The following is a 23011-nucleotide window of genomic DNA, read 5'->3' as shown; positions in this document are numbered from 1 at the left end:
CTCTTTCCACTGAGGTGATTGAACATTAAGATATATGGAGGTGAAACTACTAGATGAAAGTAGGACTTACTAAGTCTGAAGTTGGCCCAGTTTTTCTGTTTGCTTGTCTATGAAAAACCATGACTATGATTTTTATTTTTTACTCCTCAGGCTTCCAGAACCTCCAGCTTCAGTGCCAAACCCTCCATCAAAGGTAAGAAGCTGTGACTAAGCTATCTTTGGAGGACTTAGAAAAATATTATACTTTTGCCACATAAATTTAGTTTAGTATATTTTAAAACATATTTCATTCAACTTATGTGGAATAAAGATTATACTGGGCTCTTCATCAGTATTTTTATTTCTGTGGCTTTTACGTGAATGATAAAGTGCTGTGAGAATCAAAGAGTTGATTTTAGCTGGATACCTATGTCAAAATATTAAAGAAGTATAATTAAAATTAAGTCTTCTTGAGTGAGCTAGATCCTGTAATTAACTTTATTAATCACCAGGAATACTCTAGAACTAAAACTCATTTTTCCAAATATAATTGTCATGGGCACAAAGGCACATAGAGCATGTTTTTTGCAACACAGAGAAGCTATCAGTGGAAAACCTTTCCCCTTCCAGATGTTCTCAAACTGCCACCCACAGCTCCTCTGCACTGTGGGCTATGGCCTAGGTTTGCCTCCCAGATATAGGGAGTAGAGAAGCCAGCTATAAACCACACTTGAGAGCAAAGAGTAGCATCCCAAAGTCCAGGCGTGATCGCAGACCAGTGAGCGCTGCTTAGACACAGGGAAGTAAACACATGCAACAGCTTGTCAGTGAGGTCATTCTCCTGCCAGAAGAGTAATGAGTGCTTTGCAAATGAATGTAAAGTGGGTGTTAAACAACTTTCCTTTTTCCCTGCTTTCGAGGTGACCAACATGCTCAGGATATTTTTTTTTTAATCATTCCTGTTTGAGGGTGGTCATGGCTCTAAAAACATTCATTACTTTGACTTTTAGAAAAGGACATAAAATTTAAAGTGCATCAGTGTTAGTTGTGGGCCTTTTTCAGCAAATTGCCCAAGGAGGTTCATCTTTACTTCTCTGGAAGAATAGTACTGGAGGAAGTCATTTGGTGTAAGATGTAAAGTTATTCTAGGTCAGACCCACATTTCTTCCAGTTCAGTAGTGAACCTCTGACAACAGCACCAGGGGACATAGATATAGTTGTCTTGCTCTAACTAAGAGGACAGGTGTACTTGTTTCTTTCTTACTTCTCTCCCTCCACAAGCTAAGCATATTTCTTTCTCCCAAATATCTGTCTTCCTTAGTAACATAGAGATCATTCATGAATGGATCAAAACCTATACTTCAAGGTTTTAGCCTTTGATACTGTTGCTGGAGGGTAGGTTCTTGTTTTGTCGCAGAAAGAATTCAGAGCTGAGACTGAGAGGCCAAGTAAGCAAAGGACTTATTGAGTGACAGTACACTCTCAGGAGGGAGCGCAGGCAGGCTCAGGTGAGCAACAGTGAGTCCTTTCGGCAAGCTGGTCACACGGGGTGTGAAAATGACTGGGTGGAATATTCATCAAGGAGGGAGGGGTTTGGGGGGTAATTTCCTGGTTTTCATCCCAGGTCCACCTTCCCGAGAGGAGGGGCAGTTTCTGTCCTTATTTGGCTTTGCTCGGATCTGTCGTGGTGCCGGTGCATGATGGGTACTGCTCTGGTTGCAGTGCTAATTCTAGTGTAATGAGGGCATGACGAGCAAAAGGTTACATTCCGACCAGCAGGTTCCTGCCTTTCTTTGTTTGCCTCTAGGACCCTTGTCTTCACAAGATATATGGTCTCCTGTCAGCGCGGAGCTTCCCGCTTTCCTGTGTTTGCCCCTAGAACCCCTGTCATTGCAAGATGTATTATGGTCTCCTGTCACATGACCTGTGCCTCCCTCCTCTGCTCATGTCTGGCTAACTGCCTGCTCTAACGGTTCCCCCCTCGAGGAGTCTGGACCCTTAAAATCTTTTAAGGGTCAAAGGGTCGATGGTCCGTCTTCCATAGCTGCTTCAAGCTGAGCAGGGGCATTGTCCCTACCGGTGGGGTCCAGATCACCTTGCTCTCTGTCAGAGATAGGAGGTCTCAGGGTCATGTACAGCGGCAGAGATGGAGAGTGGGGAGTAGAAGGAGGCTGCAGCCCTGTCCAGTGGATGTTGATGGTCCCCATCTTCATGCAGGATGGGTTGAAATCCCTGGCATACCATCATCTGTAGGTGACACTGTCGTAACCTGAAGAAACAGACTTAACAAACAGGAGTTCATGAAAAGGCAGCGGCCCCAAATCAGCAAAAATATTATTGCAATCAGAGGTCCAAGCAGGGGTAGGAACCAGGTCATGTTTGGTAATACCCCTCTGACTGCAGTCCATGTGGAGCTGGCACTGGGGTCACCCTTTCCACAAGTGTGTAGCCATTGGGCCTGTTCCTGTATCTTTTGCATATCTTCTTCCACCTGGCCAGTGGTGTTGATGTAGGTGCAGCACATTTTTTTGATTACTGCACATACCCCTCCCCGTTCAGCTAGCAGACAGTCCAGGGCCAGTCTATTATCCATCACCACACTTGCTAGGAAATAAAGGGGGTTCCCCCATGGTCCTGGCCAGAGGAGACAGAATATCTGGCAGGTTACAAAGCATTGCCTCAAGGTAGGCAGAGTCGCCCATGGGGCCACCAAACAACAGCTGCTCCAGTTCCTGCCAGGATGAGGCCCATCAGCCTCTTATTTCAGAAGTGGCGGATATTATGGATGGATACACCTAGGTTCATCTGATTACTTAGTTGGCCTAGCATGCACTGTCCCGCAAGCAGGGCCTTATCTATCCAAGGCAAGGCCACAGCCAATCCTGGGGAGGGGAAGGAGAGCTGGGGTTGTTCTGAGAAGGCAGCTGGTTTATGTTCAGGCCGCAGAGGGACAGGCGTCTGGGGGAGTGCATGCCTGGTGCACTTCTGAGGAGCTGAGCCATTCCTGTAAGTGGTTTGCCCAAGAGGGTGTACCCACGCGGCTTGAGGAGAGAGGCCACCGTTACAAGAGGGGTCGTGAGGTGTGGGGACTTTTCTCTAGGCCTTAGGAGGGCCATATTGTAAATGCCGGACAACTGGCGTTTTCCCTCCCTCTTCCACTGGTCACTAGGGGCAAGGGGCAGCGAGACAGGCTAGACTCATTGCACCTGAGAATGAGTACTTGGTACTGGTTAGAAATACTAATGTGAGGGGTGAGATCCAAGCATGGAAGCTGCGTTAGGGACGGGATATGAACTTCAAGAGGGATAGGTTTAGCAGAACTGTTGACCAGGGTGGGAGTGAGGTTGTCATTCTTAAGCATAAAGTGTAATACCTTTAATCCGTACGTGTCGCTCTGAGAGTGGGGATGACAGATCCAGCACCGGAATAGATTTTCTCCATGGGCTACAATTCTTGAGAGATTTACTATTGAATTAAATTCCCATTTCCCTAGTGTGGGCACCCAAAAGGAGAGAAAGGTTAGGTCGAATAATGACTTCATGATGGCGGAGGTGAGCTAAAAGTGAACAATCCTTTTTGAACCCAGCATGGACTGAACAGAGCCCCCTCGGGTATAGGTGCTGAACCAAGGCGGCACTCACAAAGGATAATGAGAGTAAGAAGGAACGAGAGGAAGGTATAATAAGCATCCATATCCATCAGAGCATATTAGTTAATTTGTGGGTGGACTGGGGTAACAGGAAGCAAAAGGAAAACAGTGACTATGGGTTCTCAGCCTTGAATTTGTGAAGTTTCTTTGTCCTTCGTAAATAACAATTTCAGGTCTTGAAGAGGTTCACTCAACCTTCGGACTCTTCTGGCCGTCCAAGATCCTCTGTGTCCTCTGAAGACTTGGGGGGAGGGGGAGGTTTGATTCTAGAAAGGTGCACCCAACTAGTGATTCCCCATACTTTCACTACAATAGGAGTGCTGAGAAGGACCTGGTAAGGCTCCTTCCACTTGGGTAATAATTGTTCAGAAGGGGACCCTTCTCTCCATGTTTTTAGGAGGCAAAATCTCCTGGCTGAACCTGAATGGCGTCAGTTTCTTGGCTGGGGCTGGTAAAATCTGATTTCCAGATTCTGAAATTGCCCTTTGGACTTGTCCCAGATTCATCAGTTACTTAGTGAGCTCATTGGTGTCAGTGCCCACCAAAATATCTGAAGGTAAAAAGGGTCTACCTACCGTCAGTCATTTCAAAGGGGCCTGAGCCTTAGCCCCATTTTAGGTGCCACCCTGATTCTCAGGAGGGCTATGGGTAAAAGTTTTGTCCAAGGTTCCGATTTCTCTTGACAAAAGTTTAGCCAGAGTTCTTTTTAAAGTGTGATTTGCCCTTTACACCTTCCCCGATGACTGAGGCCTCCAGGCAGCATGGAGGTGGTAGCAGGTGCCTAGGGCACTAGAGATTTGTTGGGTAACCTTAGCCATAAAAGAGGGACTGTTATCACTTTGTAAAAACCATGCAAGTCTGAACCAAGGAATTATTTCCTTTAATAATGCCTTTAGTACTTCCTGAGCTGTCTCGGTCCTTCCTTGTTGGAAAGGCTTCCACCCATCTAGTATAAGTGTCAGTAAAGACCAGAGGTTTTTATACCCCTGGGAGGATGGCATCTGGGTAAAGACTGTTTGCCAGTCCTACCTGGATAGATTCCTCTTCTTTGGATGGGCTGGAGAAGTGGAGGCCTTAGTTTCCCCCGGGCTTACTATGGTGTCATATATTACAGGCCCTATGACTTCTAGGATAGTCTAGGAAGGCCCATTCCAGAGAAGACTTTCTCTACCAGGTTCATCAAAGCATCCCTTCCCAAATGAGAAGAGTCATGGAATGATTTTTAAAATTTCCACTGTAATGCTCTGGGCAGTAGTATTGTTTTTCCTTAATCCACCAGCCATCAGGGCCTTTTTGGCATCCCCTACTTCTAGCCCACTGTATTTCCTTGATTGTGTACTGAGGTGATGAAAGCGGGTTGCGGGTTGGTACCTGGGGGAGCAAGGCAGCCCGAGTAAAAGGGGTTTTACAAGAGCTACACTCTGTGCCAGGTTGTTTCCTTTTATTATGTCTGAGTTTCCTTTCTGATGTCCCTTGCAGTGAATAACTGCCACCTCCTTAGAGTCTTGTATTGCCTCTGGGAGTTCTAAGAGCTCCTGGCAGTGCTAGATTGGGGAATCCCATGCAGTTAGGGGTCCTCTGTGCTTCCAGATGGCAGCATATGCATGTAACACCAAAAAATAGATACTTAGAATGGCTATATTGATCCTCTTGTCTCTTCCTAGCCTGAGAGCTTGAGCTAGAACTATAAGCTCGGCTTTTTGTGCTGAGATTTGAGGTGGCAGGACACCAGCTTCTATGATCTTACGTAGATCTACTATGGCATACCCTGCCTTATGGACGCTGTCTTATATATAGCTACTTCCATCAGTAAACCAGACAGCTTCAGGGTCATCGAGAGGCTGGTCCCTAAGATCATGTCTACTAGAGTACACCTGTTCGATGGTCTTAGTGCAAGAATGAGGTAATTCCTCTGGGCTTTCTCTTGGTATAAGGGTGGCTGGATTTAGAGTCTGACATACCTTAAAGGTCACTTCAGGAGAGTTAAGAAGGAAGGCATCATATTTTGTGACAACCTCCAGTCAGCCATTGGTGTCCCTTAATTTCTGGTATTCCCTGTATCGAGTGTGGCGTCAGTACCTCTAAGGGGGTTGACCCATGGTGGTTTTGTTTGTTTTGTTTTCTTTTGTTTTGTTTTTTGTGCTATGCGGGCCTCTCACTGTTGTGGCCTCTCCCGCTGCGGAGCACAGGCTCCGGACGCACAGGCTCAGCGGCCATGGCTCACAGGCCCAGCCGCTCCGCGGTATGTGGGATCTTCCCGGACCAGGGCATGAACCCGTGTCCCGTGCATCGGCAGGCGGACTCTCAACCACTGCGCCACCAGGGAAGCCCCCTGGTGAGTTTTGTGGCCTCTTCAGTTAGTAGGGCTGTGGCCGCTACAGCTCTCAGACACATCCCAAGGCCACTGGGTCCAATTGCTTGGAGAGATATGCCACCGACCATGGGATTGGTCCCCCCTTTTGGGTGAGAATTCCCAGGGCTGTTCCTGTTTTTCTGAGGTAAACAGAGTAAAGGGCTTGTTTAGATCTGGGATCCCTAGGGCTGGGGCACTAGTCACGATGGTCTTCATCTGATCAAATGCTCTTTGTAAGTTGCCCATCCCATCTACAGGCTCTGTGTCTAGTCCCTTCAAGGCCTCATGTAATGGCTTTGCCATGAGACCAAACCCAGGGATCCAAATCCTTCAAAATACAGCCATCCCCAAGAAGGTTCTGAGCTGTCTCTTTGTGTGTGGTGGCTGTCAGTGGAGGACTGCCTCCTCACGCCGGCTCATAAGGGGGCACTTTCCCGGGCTTAGACCACAACACGTCCCACGTAGGTGACTCTGTGGGAGAAGATTTGGGCTCGGGGTACCTTTTACCCTGAGCCCAGGAAACTGAGGGCCTGTACAGTGTTTTGGTCTGAGGCTTCCTCCGAGGGGCTGAAAATAAGGAGGTCATTTACATAGTGTAATAATGCCCACATCTCTAATGTAAGTTCCTTAAGTTCCTTTGCTAGGGCGTTGCCAAACAGGTGTGGTCTGCCCCAGAATCCCTCGGGAAGGACAGTCCAGGTGTACTGTTGGGTCATATTGGTGTCTGGATCAGTCCATTCAAAGGTAAAAAGGTATTGGGATTCAGAGTGAACAGGTATACAGAAGAAGGCATCTTTAAGATCAAGGACTATAAACCATGCTGTGTCCTTCGGAGTCTGAGTAAGGATCACGTATGGATTGGAAACAGTCAGATGGAGAGGAATCGTAGCTTCATTTATGATTTGAAGATCTTGGACCACTCTATAGTCCCCATTTGGTTTGAGGATAGGTAGGATTGGAGCATTACAAGGAGACGGGCATGATACCAAAGGCCCACATTTGATGAATTTTGAGATCTGGGGTTTGAGTCCTTGTCGAGCCTCTGGTTTTATGGGGTACCGACACCTGGAAGGGAAGATATTAGCCTCCTTTAAAAGGTGATTTTTAAGGAGTGGCAAATTTTGCCCGTCCTGGGATTCCCAGATTTCCTGATTCCCAGACCTGTGGATCTGTAAGTTTTTCAATTTCTGGGGAAATATTATGGGCCGGACTGTCCATGTCTTGTATAATTCATAGTCCAGCCAAAAATAGGCCTTGGTTTTGGTTTTCAGGGAGAGTAAAAGTTGCCCCCAAGGCTGAAAGAAAGTCTCTTCCCAATAATGGGCTGGGGCATTCAAGCATGACAAGAAACTTGTAAGTTATAAGGGTCTTTCCCAGGTGCAAAGTAGAGGGGTGGTGAAAAGTTTCAGCTTTGACCTACCTTCTACCGCAATGATACAGCAAGTTTCAGGGACAAGAGGCCCAGCGTGAGAAGTCAGGACAGAGTAAGTGGCTTCTCTGTCCACTGGAAACTGGACAAGCTTACCTGGCACGTCAGTGGTCACCCATGGTTCCTCCCTTGTGATTATGACTGTCTTCTCAGGAGCCTTGGGAGGTCCCAGGTCTCATAATCAACCACTGACATGACTGGCAAGGGGGAATTTCCCTGCTCCCTTTGGAGCTGAGGGCCCTTCCCTGCTCCAGTGACCCATCTTCTTACAGAGTGGGCATGGCGTCTTGGGTAGAGGCTGGGACCTATTTCCTGGGCATTCCTTGTTCCAGTCTTTGGGGCTCCCACAGCTAAAACAGGCTCCTTTACCTGGCGGAGCCTTCTGGAAGTACCTTTGGGGTGACCAGGAGGTGGGTTAGGTCCTGCCATAATGGCTGCCAGAATCTTGGCTTGCTGATGGGCCCTTCTCAAGTCACGCTGTTTCTTGCTTTCTTCCTCAGCCTGATCTCTATTATTTATTTATTTTTTAATTTAATTTTATTTATTTTTTTATACAGCAGGTTCTTATTAGTCATCAGTTTTATACACATCAGTGTATACATGTCAATCCCAATCACTCAGTTCAGCACACCACCATCCCCACCCCCACCGCGGTTTTCCCCCCTTGCTGTCCATACATTTGTTCTCTACATCTGTGTCTTAACTTCTGCCCTGCAAACCGGTTCATCTGTACCATTTTTCTAGGTCCCACACACATGCGTTAATATACGATATTTGTTTTTCTCTTTATGACTTATTTCACTCTGTATGACAGTCTCTAGATCCATCCACGTCTCAACAAATGACGCAATTTCGTAACTTTTTATGGCTGAGTTATATTCCATTGAATATATGTACCACAACTACTTTATCCATTCGTCTGTCGATAAGCATTTAGGTTGCTTCCATGACCTGGCTATTGTAAATAGTGCTGCAATGAACATTGGGGTGCATGTGTCTTTTTGAATTATGGTTTTCTCTGGGTATATGCCCAGTAGTGGGATTGCTGGATCATATGGTAGTTCTATTTTTAGTTTTTTAAGGAACCTCCATACTGTTCTCCATAGTGGCTATATCAGTTTACATTCCCACCAACAGTGCAAGAGGGTTCCCTTTGCTCCACACCCTCTCCAGCATTTGTTGTTTGTAGATTTTCTGATGATGCCCATTCTAACTGGTGTGAGGTGATACCTCATTGTACTTTTGATTTGCATTTCTATAATAATTAGTGATGTTGAGCAGCTTTTCATGTGCTTCTTGGCCATCTGTATGTCTTCTTTGGAGAAGTGTCTGTTAGGTCTTCTGCCCATTTTTGGATTGGGTTGTTTCTTTAATATTGAGCTGCATGAGCTGTTTATATATTTTGGAGATTAATCCTTTGTCCGTTGATTCGTTTGCAAATACTTTCTCCTACTCTGAGAGTTGTCTTTTCACCTTGTTTATGGTTTCCTTTGCTGTGCCAAAGCTTTGAAGTTTCATTAGGTCCCATTTGTTCATTTTTTTTTTTTTATTTCCATTACTCTATGAGGTGAATCAAAAAAGATCTTGCTGTGATTTATGTCAAAGAGTGTTCTTCCTGTGTTTTCCTCTAAGAGTTTTATAGTGTCCGGTCTTACGTTTAGGTCTCGAATCCATTTTGAGTTTATTTTTGTGCATGGTGTTAGGGAGTGTTCTAATTTCATTCTTTTACATGTACCTGTCCAGTTTTCCCAGCACCACTTATTGAAGAGACTGTCTTTTCTCCATTGTATATCCTTGCCTCCTTTGTCATAGATTGGTTGACCATAGGTGCGTGGGTTTATCTCTGGGCTTTCTATCTTGTTCCATTGATCTGTGTTTCTGTTTTTGTGCCAGTACCATATTGTCTTGATTACTGTAGCTTTGTAGTATAGTCTGAAGTTAGGGAGTCTGATTCCTCCAGCTCTGTTTTTTTCCCTCAAGACTGCTTTGGCTCTTCAGGATCTTTTGTGTCTCCATACGAATTTTAAGATTTTTTTGTTCTACTTCCGTAAAAAATGCCATTGGTAACTTGATAGGGATTGCATTGAATCTGTAGGTTGCTTTGGGTAGTATAGTCATTTGAACAATGTTGATTCTTCCAGTCCAAGAACATGGTATATCTCTCCATCTGTTTGTATCATCTTTAATTTCTTTCATCAGTGTCTTATAGTTTTCTGCATACAGGTCTTTTGTCTCCCTAGGTAGGTTTATTCCTAGGTATTTTATTCTTTCTGTTGCAGTGGTAAATGGGAGTGTTTCCTTAATTTCTCTTTCAGAATTTTTATCATTAGTGTATAGGAATGCAAGAGATTTCTGTGCATTAATTTAGTATCCTGCAACTTTACCAACTTCATCAATTAGCTCTAGTAGTTTTCTGGTGGCATTTTTAGGATTCTCTATGTATAGTATCATGTCATTTGCAAACAGTAACAGTTTTACTTCTTATTTTCCAATTTGTATTTCTTTTATTTCTTTTCCTTCTCTGATTGCCACGGCTAGGACTTCCAAAACTATGTTGAATAATAGTGGTGAGAGTGGACATCCTTGTCTTGTTCCTGAATGATGTTTGCTGTGGTTTTGTCGTATATGGCCTTTATTATGTTGAGGTAGGTTCCCTCTGTGCCCACTTTCTGGAGAGTTTTTATCATAAGTGGGTGTTGAATTTTGTCAAAAGATTTTTCTGCATCTATTGAGATGATCATATGGTTTTTATTCTTCAGTTTGTTAATATGGTGTATCACATTGATTGATTTGTGTATATTGAAGAGTCCTTGCCTCCGTGGGATAAATCCCACTTGATCATGGTGTATGATCCTTTCAATGTGTTGTTGGATTCTGTTTGCTAGTTTTTTTGTTTTTGTTTTTGTTTTTTTTTTTTGCGTTACATGGGCCCCTCACTGTTGTGGCCTCTCCCGCTGCGGAGCACAGGCTCCGGACGCGTAGGCTCAGCAGCCATGGCCCACAGGCCCAGCCGCTCCGCGGCATGTGGGATCCCCCCGGACCGGGACACGAACCCGTGTCCCCTGCATCGGCAGGTGGACTCTCAACCACTGTTTGCTAGTATTTTGTTGAGGATTTCTACATCTATATTCATCAGTGATATTCGTCTGTAATTTTCTATTTTTGTAGTATCTTTGTCTGGTTTTGGTGTCAGGGTGATGGTGGCCTCATAGAATGAGTCTGGGAGTGTTCCTTCCTCTGCAAGTTTTTGGAAGAGTTTGAGAAGGATGGGTGTTAGCTCTTCTCTAAATGTTTTATAGAGTTCACCTGTGAAGCCATCTGGCCCTGGACTTTTGTTTGTTGGAAGATTTTAAATCACAGTTTCAATTTCATTATTTGTGATTGGTCGTTCATATTTTCTATTTCTTCCTGGTTCAGTCTTGGAAGGTTATACCTTTCTAAGAATTTGTCCATTTCTTCCAGGTTGTCCATTTTATTGGCATAGAGTTGCTTATAGTAGTCTATTAGGATGCTTTGTATTTCTGCGGTGTCTGTTGTAACTTCTCCTTTTTCATTTCTAATTTTATTGATTTGAGTCCTCTCCCTCTTTTTCTTGATGAGTCTGGCTAATGGTTTATCAATTTTGTTTATCTTCTCAAAGAACCAGCTTTTAGTTTTATTGATGTTTGCTATTGTTTCCTTTGTTTCTATTTCATTTATTTCTGCTCTGATCTTTATGATTTCTTTCCTTCTGCTAATTTTGGGTTTTGGTTTTTCTTCTTTCTCTAGTTGCTTTAGGTGTAAGGTTAGATTGTTTGAGATTTTTCTTGTTTCTTGAGGTAGGCTTGTATAGCTATAAACTTCCCTCTTAGAACTGCTTTTGCTGCATCCCATAGGTTTTGGATCATCATGTTTTCATTGTCATTTGTCTCTAGGTATTTTTTGATCTCCTCTTCGATTTCTTCAGTGATCTTTTGGTTATTTAGTAACGTATTGTTTAGCCTCCATGTGTTTGTGTTTTTTACGTTATTTTCCCTGTAATGCATTTCTAATCTCATAGCCTTGTGGTCAGAAAAGATGCTTGATATGATTTCAGTTTTCTTAAATTTACTGAGGCTTGATTTGTGACCCAAGATGTGATCGATCCTGGAGAATGTTCCGTGTGCACTTGAGAAGAAAGTGTAATCTGCTGTTTGGGGATGGAATGTCCTATAAATATCAATTAAATCTATCTGGTCTGTTGTGTCATTTAAAGCTTCTGTTTCCTTATTTATTTTCATTTTGGATGATCTGTCCATTGGTGTAAATGAGGTGTTAAAGTTCCCCACTATTATTGTGTTACTGTCTATTTCCTCTTTCATAGCTGTTAGCAGTTGCCTTACGTATTAAGGTGCTCCTATGTTGGGTGCATATATATTTGTAATTGTTATATCTTCTTCTTGGATTGATCCCTTGATCATTATGTAATGTTCTTCCTTGTCTCTTTTAACATTCTTTATTTTAAAGTCTGTTTTATCTGATATGAGTATTGCTATTCCAGCTTTCTTTTGATTTCCATTTGCAGGAATATCTTCTTCCATCCCCTCACTTTCAGTCTGTATGTGTCCCTAGGTCTGAAGTGGGTCTCTTGTAGACAGCATATATATGGGTCTTGTTTTTGTATCCATTCAGCAAGCCTCTGTCTTTTGATTGGAGCATTTAATCCATTCACGTTTAAGGTAGTTATCGATATGTATGTTCCTATGACCATTTTCTTAATTGTTTTGGGTTTGTTTTTGTAGGTGCTTTTCTTCTCTTGTGATTCCCACTTAGAGAAGTTCCTTTAGCATTTGTTGTAGAGCTCGTTTGGTGGTGCTGAATTCTCTTAGCGTTTGCTTGTCTGTAAAGCTTTTGATTTCTCCTTCCAATCTGGATGAGATCCTTGCCAGGTAGAGTAATCTTGGTTGTAGGTTCTTCCCTTTCATCACTTTAAGTATATCATGCCACTCCCTTCTGGCTTGTAGAGTTTTTGCTGAGAAATCAGCCATTAACCTTATGGGAGTTCCCTTGTATGTTATTTGTCATTTTTCCCTTGCTGCTTTCCATAAATTTTCTTTGTCTTTAATTTTTGCCAGTTTGATTACTGTGTGTCTTGGCATGTTTCTCCTTGGGTTTATCCTGTATGGGACCTGCTGCGCTTCCTGGACTTGGGTAGCTATTTCCTTTCCCATGTTAGGGAAGTTTTCGACTATAATTTCTTCAAATATTTTCTCTGGTCCTTTCTCTCTCTCTTCTCCTTCTGGGACCCATATAATGCGAATGTTGTTGCATTTAATGTTGTCCCAGAGGTCTCTTCGGCTGTCTTCATATCTTTTCATTCTTTTTTCTTCTGTTCCACAGCACTGAATTCCACCATTCTGTCTTCCAGGTCACTTATCCGTTCTTCTGCCTCAGTTATTCTACTATTGATTCCTTCTAGTGTAGTTTTCATTTCAGTTATTGTACTGTTCATCTGTTTGATTGTTCTTTAATTCTTCTAGGTCTTTGTTAAACATTTCTTGCATCTTCTCGATCTTTGCCTCCACTCTTTTTCCGAGGTCCTGGATCATCTTCACTATCAATGTTCTGAATTCTTTTTCTGGAAGGTTGCCTATCTCCACTTCATTTAGTTGTTTTTCTGCGGTTTTATCTTTTTACTTCATCTGGTACATAGCCCTCTGCCTTTTCATCTTGTCTATCTTTCTGTGAATGTGGTTTTTGTTCCACAGGCTGCAGGACTGTTGTTCTTGCTTCTGGTGGATGAGGCTATCTCTGGTCTGTATTGTTAAAGACACTGAAGGCCATATCCATAAGAAGGCTGAGAGGGGTTTGGGGACCCACGGCAAGCTTTTGCAGCTTCCTGTGGATGTCAGGGGCTGAATGGTAAATGAAGTAAGTTGCAAGCACAAGCGTCCCTCAAAAGCATCTGGGTCCACATTTGTATACTTTCTGAGGGAATCTACCAACCAGACCTGAAATAGGGCTGGATTTTTGTCCTCACTTTGGGCGATCTCTTTAACCTCATCATAGTTGACAGGTTTAATTATGCACCGTCTCATCCCTTCAGTGAGGCAAAGGATCTCTTCTAGGGATACTAGGTTGGCCTAGTTCATAGTCCCAATTGGGATCAATCAGTGGCACTGCTGTCATGCCCACAGGGTAGTAATTGGGTTGGACAATGTATAATCCATCAGCATATGCTTGAGCATGCGCCCAAATACAGGTCTTTTCCTCACGGGTGCAGCAGTCAGAAATGGCAACATTCATGTCCTTCCAAGTAAGGTCGTAGGAAATCATTAGTCCCTGGAATTCTTCAGTGAACTGGCTAGGATCCTCTGAGAATCGGCCTAAATGAGTGCCACACTGGTTGAGGTCAGACACAGAAAGGTGGTGCAGACTCTGGTCATTCCCTGAGGTCTGCCTGTTACTTCTTAGAGGGGGCAAAGGAGCTCTGGCTGCACTTCTGGTATGGAAGGATAAAGAGGCTTATATGGTGCTGGAGGGGCTGAAGATGGTGAAAGAGGACTTGGATCTTCTGAGACTTATTTTCCTGCAGAGATACTACCAGAGGGGGTTTTTGAATAGTTTGAACAGGTCCCAACCTGCAAGGTTCCCTAACACAGGACTTGCATAGCTCCAGGTTCTCTCTTAGGGCCATAAAGGCCTGAACATAAGGAATCTCTGTCCGTTTTCCATGCCTTTTGCAAAAAACTTCTAACTGTAGGATGGTATTATAGTTGAGGCTTCCATTTTCTGGCCAGATCTCATCATCCTCAGGCCTGGGGCCAGGCTGTATTACAGAACAAGATGAGCTTTTCCTGTTTAAAAAAATCTAGAGAAAACTTGTCCCAGTGACTTAGAATGCACCCTGAGGGGTGAATCCTTGGGGATGGAGGAGATGCTTCCCACTGATCCTTCAGGGAGAGAGGAGCACTACAGTTAGGATGTCCCTTTAGGGGTTCCCTCTGTCAGGACTGGCTACAGGCATCCCTGTTCACCTAGTCCTATCAACTTTGGCCAATGTCAGGGTAGTGGCCCTGCCACATGGCAACTCTGCCAGCCCCAGAGTGCTGGGGCCTGTGTCCTATCCTGACATCTCTTGTACCCAGGATGAATGACCTTCCTGAAGGTTTCTCTATAGATTCTCTGACCATTGAGTAATCCATGTGTTCCAGGGTATATTCCCCTGGAACAGACGTCTTCATAGTTCCAGGAGCTATTTAGGTCCCAGTCCCCTTTCTCTACAAGGGTGGTCAGGATCTGAAAACAGGCACTGGCCACTAAGGGAGGTGGTATGTAGGACTGTGTACAAGCCTCCCTTCTGTTATCTAGGAAAGTCTTAATTTCCTTTCATTTACAGTCCAAGTAAGGCTGCATTTTATATTTCCACAAAGTTGAACCTGATCACAGTTAATCAAATGGTCCGTGTCCCTGGCTGCCTGTGAAAATGGCTGGAAACTTTTCTTGACATGCCCTATGCATATGCAATAGTGAAATGTGTAGGACCTAGCAGCTAGGTTGGAAAACGCCTGACAAATTTCTTCCCCCCATTTCCAAGGAAGTAATAAGAGCAAGATAGAGACACAGAGACAAAGATAGTCAGACATAAGTGGACCTAAAATAATCCTGTGGGGATAGCCACAGGAAGGGGAGGGTGTTATGTTTTAAGCTTGTGTGCCTAAAAACGTTGCATGGAAGTTGTTTTAAGGTGGGTGGACAGACCTATTTTCTCTCTAGGCCCTTCCATGACCCACATATCCTAACACGGCAGGAGTCTTGTGGTGGCAAACACCCTGGTGTCTTATATATGCTTGACCCATGCCCACGTATGTTGCAGCAAGCAGGTCCGAAAGGTGACAGGCAAAGGGAGCAAAAGGGAGAGTAATGACAAGAAGTCAGGCAGTGGCTCTCAAGCACAAGTGAGATGAGAGGCTAAGACTTGCCAGGGAAAGGAGGAGGGATATTTGACCTCCAAATAATTCTCCTGGCTGGCTTACCACAGATGTTGCCAGAGGGTAGGTTCTTGTTTCCTCACAGAAAGAATTCAGAGACAAGTCACAAGAGGCCAAGTAAGCAAAGCAAGGATTTATTGAGAGATAGTAAACTCTCAGGAGGGAACACAGGCAGGCTCAGACAAGCTAAGGCTCAGCCACTTTGAAATGACTAATGGTAGGCCCTTTTTACCCTCAGATATTTTGGTGGACACCGAAACCAGTGAGGTCACTAAGTTCCTAATAAATCAGGATAAGTCCTAAAGGTGATTTCAGAGTCTGGAAATCAGGTTTTGCTGGCCCTAGCCAAGAAACTCACCCCATCTCTCTTGAAGTTCATATCCCGTCCCTAACGCAGCTTCCATGCTTGGATCTCACCCCTCACATTAGTATTTCTAACCAGTACCAAGTACTCATTCTCAGGTGCAATGAGTCTAGCCTGTCTCGCTGCCCCTTGCCCCTAGTGACCAGTGGAAGAGGGAGGGAAAACGCCAGTTGTCCGGCATTTACAATATGGCCCTCCTAAGGCCTAGAGAAAAGTCCCCACACCTCACGACCCCTCTTGTAACGGTGGCCTCTCTCCTCAAGCCGCGTGGGTACACCCTCTTGGGCAAACCACTTACAGGAATGGCTCAGCTCCTCAGAAGTGCACCAGGCATGCACTCCCCCAGACGCCTGTCCCTCTGCGGCCTGAACATAAACCAGCTGCCTTCTCAGAACAACCCCAGCTCTCCTTCCCCTCCCCAGGATTGGCTGTGGCCTTGCCTTGGATAGATAAGGCCCTGCTTGCGGGACAGTGCATGCTAGGCCAACTAAGTAATCAGATGAACCTAGGTGTATCCATCCATAATATCCGCCACTTCTGAAATAAGAGGCTGATGGGCCTCATCCTGGCAGGAACTGGAGCAGCTGTTGTTTGGTGGCCCCATGGGCGACTCTGCCTACCTTGAGGCAATGCTTTGTAACCTGCCAGATATTCTGTCTCCTCTGGCCAGGACCATGGGGGAACCCCCTTTATTTCCTAGCAAGTGTGGTGATGGATAATAGACTGGCCCTGGACTGTCTGCTAGCTGAACGGGGAGGGGTATGTGCAGTAATCAAAAAAATGTGCTGCACCTACATCAACACCACTGGCCAGGTGGAAGAAGATATGCAAAAGATACAGGAACAGGCCCAATGGCTACACACTTGTGGAAAGGGTGACCCCAGTGCCAGCTCCACATGGACTGCAGTCAGAGGGGTATTACCAAACATGACCTGGTTCCTACCCCTGCTTGGACCTCTGATTGCAATAATATTTTTGCTGATTTGGGGCCGCTGCCTTTTCATGAACTCCTGTTTGTTAAGTCTGTTTCTTCAGGTTACGACAGTGTCACCTACAGATGATGGTATGCCAGGGATTTCAACCCATCCTGCATGAAGATGGGGACCATCAACATCCACTGGACAGGGCTGCAGCCTCCTTCTACTCCCCACTCTCCATCTCTGCCGCTGTACATGACCCTGAGACCTCCTATCTCTGACAGAGAGCAAGGTGATCTGGACCCCACCGGTAGGGACAATGCCCCTGCTCAGCTTGAAGCAGCTATGGAAGACGGACCATCGACCCTTTGACCCTTAAAAGATTTTAAGGGTCCAGACTCCTCGAGGGGGGAACCGTTAGAGCAGGCAGTTAGCCAGACATGAGCAGAGGAGGGAGGCACAGGTCATGTGACAGGAGACCATAATACATCTTGCAATGACAGGGGTTCTAGGGGCAAACACAGGAAAGCGGGAAGCTCCGCGCTGACAGGAGACCATATATCTTGTGAAGACAAGGGTCCTAGAGGCAAACAAAGAAAGGCAGGAACCTGCTGGTCGGAATGTAACCTTTTGCTCGTCATGCCCTCATTACACTAGAATTAGCACTGCAACCAGAGCAGTACCCATCATGCACCGGCACCACGACAGATCCGAGCAAAGCCAAATAAGGACAGAAACTGCCCCTCCTCTCGGGAAGGTGGACCTGGGATGAAAACCAGGAAATTACCCCCCAAACCCCTCCCTCCTTGATGAATATTCCACCCAGTCATTTTCACACCCCGTGTGACCAGCTTGCCGAAAGGACTCACTGTTGCTCACCTGAGCCTGCCTGCGCTCCCTCCTGAGAGTGTACTGTCACTCAATAAGTCCTTTGCTTACTTGGCCTCTCAGTCTCAGCTCTGAATTCTTTCTACAAAAATACAAGAACCTACCCTCTGGCCGCATGAAGACAGCCACAGACAATTCATAAGCCAATCAGTATGGCTGTATTCCAGTAAAACTTCATTTATAAGAACAGACAGCCAGCTGGACTTGGTCCCTGAGCGGTACTTGGCTAAGCCCAGATTTAGATCTTGGCATCTCATTTCTCCTACATCTCAGCTTCACCTCCTAGATTATTTTAGTTGCTTTCTGAGGTTTTCTGCTCTATTGTGTCTTCCTGGGGCTCCGGTTTGTACATTGCAAACTTCACTGGATGATGTACCATAGTTTAAACAAGTGTAGGATAATGTCTGCTGCTAGGTTTCCCATCTGTGTCTAGGATTTGATTGATTTTTACAGAAATATAGTTGATTGTTTGCAGGAAATAACGTTCCAGTGACTGTTAGGTATCTTTGCATCTGTGTTGTAATCCATAGCATGGAGCCTCTCATCCTTAATATGTTTTGCATTATTTTATTACTATTATGTTTGACTCTGTTGAGGCCCGGCTTCCAATTCTCACCCCCTTGCATCTTTTGAATTTATCACTGTCAGCTGGCAGAGCTGAATGCAATCAGTGGATTTGGAGATGTTCCTAAGTGCCTTCTTTGCAAGGCACTTGTAAGAATAAGACCAATCTTAGCATTAGTTCCTCTGTACTTTCCTGTCTGCCTTTTTTTCCAGAACTGTACCCATTTAGTCAGACCCTTTGTTACTGCCTTTCTGAGCCACTTTTCTATTTCTTCTGAAACATTCCCCCAAATCTGTAGTGATTCAGTCTTTTAAATAACAGAGATTTAAGTGGATGTTACAGTTAATGTTTTTTTCCCAACGTATTCAACAGTGTGCTGGTGAAGAATTTCAAGACGAGTCATTTTACCCACTTGTACTGTACATGGGCTGTGGCATCTTTTAGTACCGACTCTACAGTTCTATGTGTAGTGAAAGCTGGGTGTGAAGAGTGAAGCTGGGAACAAATCTGCATTTCCTAGGGTGGGTCCATATTGGGTCTTGTCAACGCAGCGTCTCCACAGAGAGCTTGAAAATCTGTAAAAGTCCAAGTTGTGATCCCTGTGCAATCAGTTCTCCATGTTAAACATCACGACTTACCTGCCCTGCTATGTGCCTTTTACATAATAAATGTGTCAGATTCCTACTGTGATATGAACATATGGCCACAGTCTAGCTCTTGACAGGATTCTCACATTCATTGATTGGTGCAAAATGCTCATGTGAAAGGTGAAATCATGAAGTAAAGGTTGACTTAATTGCATTGGGTCCAATGGAAAGAGCACTTGTACCATAGTTGAGATCTCACCTCAAGTCATCTGCTAGGTGACCTCAAGCTGTTCACTTAACCTCTGTGCTTCCTTCTGCTTGCTTTGCAAGGTTGTTCTTATGTGGATAAAATGAGACAATTGAATTGAAGGGAGGTAAGAACATAAAGCTATACAAAGATGGTGATAGTCAGAATGCTGTTCCTGTATTCCTAAATGGGCATTACACCAGCTCTGCAGGTGAATGAAGTTGGGGTTCTGGCTGGACCCCTGGCCCTCTTAAAGGAAATTCTCTTCTTTGCCTTCTGTGCCTGCATTCACCCCCCTTAGACTGTCCTGGAAGTCAGCAGTCACCTCGATGCCCCCTGTCCCTTGTACATACATGATGTGATCATACCGCTAGACAGCCTAAGGGCTGGGTCATGGGCTTGCCTGCTCACATCTCCCCATCACCAAGGCTGCTTCTCAGAAGGGACGTCTGGCTTAGTTCCTAGATAATTGGCAAAAAGCGAAGGGACTTGTAAAAAGTAAGCCCTCTGCAGGGTCTGCTGCTCCATTTGACCTCGCTATTGGTCCAAATTGCACATACATGTTGGGTTTTTTTTTTAATGGACTGATGTAAGTGTCAAGGTGACGTTTGACACTTCACTGCTCTAACATTGCAGAAAGTAAAGTTATCAGATGAGCCCGTAGAAGCAAAAGAAGATTACACTAAGTTTAACACTAAAGATTTGAAGACTGTAAAGGTATGTGTCTGGATGCAGCAGCAAATACTCTTGAATCCTGTGGCTGTTGCTGCATGGTGACTTCGAGGAACGATTGCATGCTTGATTGTGATTTTATCATTTTAACCATGAAGAATTATTAACTTGCATTTCTGTGACTTAAGAATTAATTCAAAATTATGAATGGTGATGAAAGCGTCAAGCAAAGAAGACTTTTTACAGATAAAGAAAGGCTGTATACTTATTAGCAAGAGTGTGCCTAAACTTTGCAATATATTCAGAGTGATAGGATGGGGCAGAGGAAGGGGCTCCAAAGGTAATTTTTTGTCGACTCTACTGCCCAGTAGCTTCCCAGAAATTATGACAATGACAACAATTATTAACAACTCCATAATTCAGCAACCACCCCAGCAAGTATTTTCATAACATTTCTTACTGATTTATCCTATACATCATCATATGTATATATACACACACACATATAGTTTGGGGTTCTGCCTTTTTCATTTAGCTCTATATTGTGAAAATGTTCACGTCATTAAGCTTTCTTTGAAAAATTATTAATGGTTTCGTGATACTCAGTCATGTGTTATTTTATTTCACCACAGGGAATATAGTCTATTTAATCATTCTCCTATTTTTGGACACATAGGTTACTTCTGCTTTTTTGTTTTTGTTTTAATGAAGTGATAAACATTCTCATTTATAGTCTGCATCTCTGACTATTTCATTAGACACAATTTAAAACTAAGAGTAAAGGCTTAGAAAACATGAACTCTTTCCATGATTACTGATATACATATATATAGCTAAAACGCTTTCCAAAAATGTAGCAGAGATTTGTACTCCCAGCCATTATTGCTGATGAGTGTTCATCTCACATTCTTGACAACATCAAGTATTATTTTTATTCTTGAAAACTTTGCCTAAGTAGGCTACTTTAGGTAGAAAGGTTGTTTTTCCAAATGCTTATTGCCTATCTGCATTTTTACAAATTGTCAGTTCATGTTTCTTGCCTGTTTTCATATTGGGATAGTAATGTTTTTCTTGTTGATTTGTAAGAGCTCATTCTAAATTCAGGCTATTAACACTTTTCATGACATATAGGGTACAGATAATTTTCCAGTTTGTTTAGGCTTTTCGTTTGACTTTTGAACTATTTTAAATCTGAGGATTAAATATGGAAGTTTTTTATGATTTTCTCATTATTTTTATGCTTGGAAAGACCTTGCCTGCCCCAAGATAGGTTAACTTCCACCTAGATTTTAAGAACACTTACTCTCCTTAGATTTAATGTTTTCTAAAAATTGTATTCTTTAATTTACATGTAATTTATCAGGGCATGGGCTATCAGGGGATAATCCAACTTGAGATTTGGCTAAAATAGCTGGTTATCTCAGTGCTTTCTGTAAGCAGGGACATTTTCGAGTTTCTCTGTGAGGAGTATTTCTGCCCCACCCTTCTAAGTGCTGCTTCCCATTGTATCCACTTGGGCACCGCACCAGTGAGATAAGAGGTTGGACCAGGATGTCAGTTAATTGCAGGGGATGGAGGATAACTTGTCTCAGAGACTGTCACTTTTCCCCATCCAGCCAAAATATAAGCCTACTAAATTATAAGTGACAGAATGTAAAAAGCAAATTTTTAGGGATCATATATTGACTGTGCCCTTAAAAGATACCTTGGCAATGGCTCTGTCTCACAGTTCCCAGGGAGACATGATTTTTTCTTTGCTGATTCCCATCATTTTTGCTTTTGCTGAACACTGAAGTAAAATCAGCTGCTATTTCCCTTCTGCCAGTGCTTGTTATAGGCCATGGCAAAACAAAACAAAACAAAAACAGTGACCAGGAAGAGATAGAATTTTAAAAGGCAGAGTTATTTGGAGTCAGCTTTTTAGAAAGTATTTTTTTGTTGGAGGAAAAATGGGACAGCTATCCTGCTGGTCCTGGATGCTTTGCAATACAGGTTATCTTTTGAATATAATAGCTTTGTCCTTGGTTTCCCATAGAGCCTATGAATAAAATCAGATGGTAGATTGTTGTGAATTATTCATCATTTGGTAATACAAGGCTGTAATTCCTCCCTCTGACAATTGCTGCCTGTGTCAGTTCCATTGTTTGTGTTATTTCACTTAATACACCCTCCAGAATTATTTCCCCCAAAGTAAACCGTTGGTTGTAACATTCCACTCCTTAGAAGGCGGCAGTTTTGTCTCCTGCCTCTTTTAACATATTTTGTCTCTTAGATCTGAATTCTGAATAGAAATCAGAACTTTTAAAAAGAATCACTCCTTTATGAAGCATGTCAGCAGCAAATGCTTACCTCCCTTAACGAACCTTGAGACATGCATGGTCTTGTTTGATTTGCATGTATGATTTATAAATGTTACATTCATAACAGTTTTTCTCTCTTATTTTCAATAACAGAAAAATAGCAAAATGACTGCAGCTCAGAAGGCTTTGGCTAAAGTTGACAAGAGTGGAATGAAAAGTATTGATTCCTTTTTTGGTGCAAAATATGTTAAAAAAATTGGAAAGATTTGAAACTTTGAAAATTAAATCAAGCAAAAATATTTGCCTTCTGCATGTCCCATTTTCATCCTTCCTCTATTCCACTGTACTTCCTAACCCTTAATTACCACCTTTTGAAAAAAAGTAGGAAGGGGGCAATTTTCAGATTCACTTGAACATTTCTTTGTGTTTGATTTTTGTGTTTCCTGAACAAAATATGGGAAAGTAATTGTGTAACTTCATGGCTTGTGGCCTTTGGAGTTTTGTTTGACATCATGAAAAGTAATCAAGTGAATAGAATTAACCTCTAGCATCACAGTTTCCTCAATAAACTGATGTGTGACAATATTTGAGTGTATGCCTGTTATTTTATGCAACGTTGCGCATGGTAGCTATAGCAATATGGTTTTCAATATACTCAGAGAAATGTAACACAACTATCAGATAAACTACTACTTTTTAAAAGCCTTTAGTTTTGGGTAAATCTTTTGTTTAATGTATTTTCTGTTTTATGAATACATGTTCTTTGCAGAAAATAGAGAAAAGTGTAAAACAAAAATTATAATCTCCTGACTTTTCATTACCTGGAGATAATATGGTGCATTTTCTTCTATAATAATTTTTAAAGGAGTTATATTAGTAATTTTATAAACTTTTTTCTTGACATCATTTTGTGAGCATTTTCCCAGGCTACTCTTCTTCATAAATATACTTTTTTAATGACAGTAATTTTTAATTATTTGAGTGTTTGATTATTTAATGATCATAGTCCTATTCTGGACATTTGTATTATTTTTAAACATTTGCTATTGGAAGAATCAGATTCTATGTAAATATTTGTCCATATCTTTTATTGTTTTCTTAGAATGGATTTT

General features: G+C 43.1%; 1 protein-coding gene across 2 annotated transcripts in view; it reads left to right on the top strand.

Moving 5' to 3' along the window:
* Window positions 1-22483, top strand: part of RNASEH2B (ribonuclease H2 subunit B) — an 81092-nt gene extending 58609 nt beyond the window's left edge. The window contains exons 9-11 of one of the 2 annotated variants that reach the window (XM_007471689.1): window positions 151-193; window positions 19564-19644; window positions 22053-22483. In XM_007471689.1, coding sequence (XP_007471751.1) covers window positions 151-193; window positions 19564-19644; window positions 22053-22169 — 241 coding nt within the window. In that variant the 3' untranslated portion in view covers window positions 22170-22483. The remainder of the gene's footprint in view (window positions 1-150; window positions 194-19563; window positions 19645-22052) is intronic. The other variant, XM_007471690.1, reaches the window with a different exon arrangement.
* Window positions 22484-23011: the final 528 nt, after the last annotated feature.

Source organism: Lipotes vexillifer, unplaced genomic scaffold, assembly GCF_000442215.2.
Source record: "Lipotes vexillifer unplaced genomic scaffold, Lipotes_vexillifer_v1.1 scaffold470, whole genome shotgun sequence".
NCBI classification, from domain to species: domain Eukaryota; kingdom Metazoa; phylum Chordata; class Mammalia; order Artiodactyla; family Lipotidae; genus Lipotes; species Lipotes vexillifer.
The sequence above is the reverse complement of the archived record's forward strand: the minus strand, read 5'-3'. Positions and strand labels throughout refer to the sequence as shown.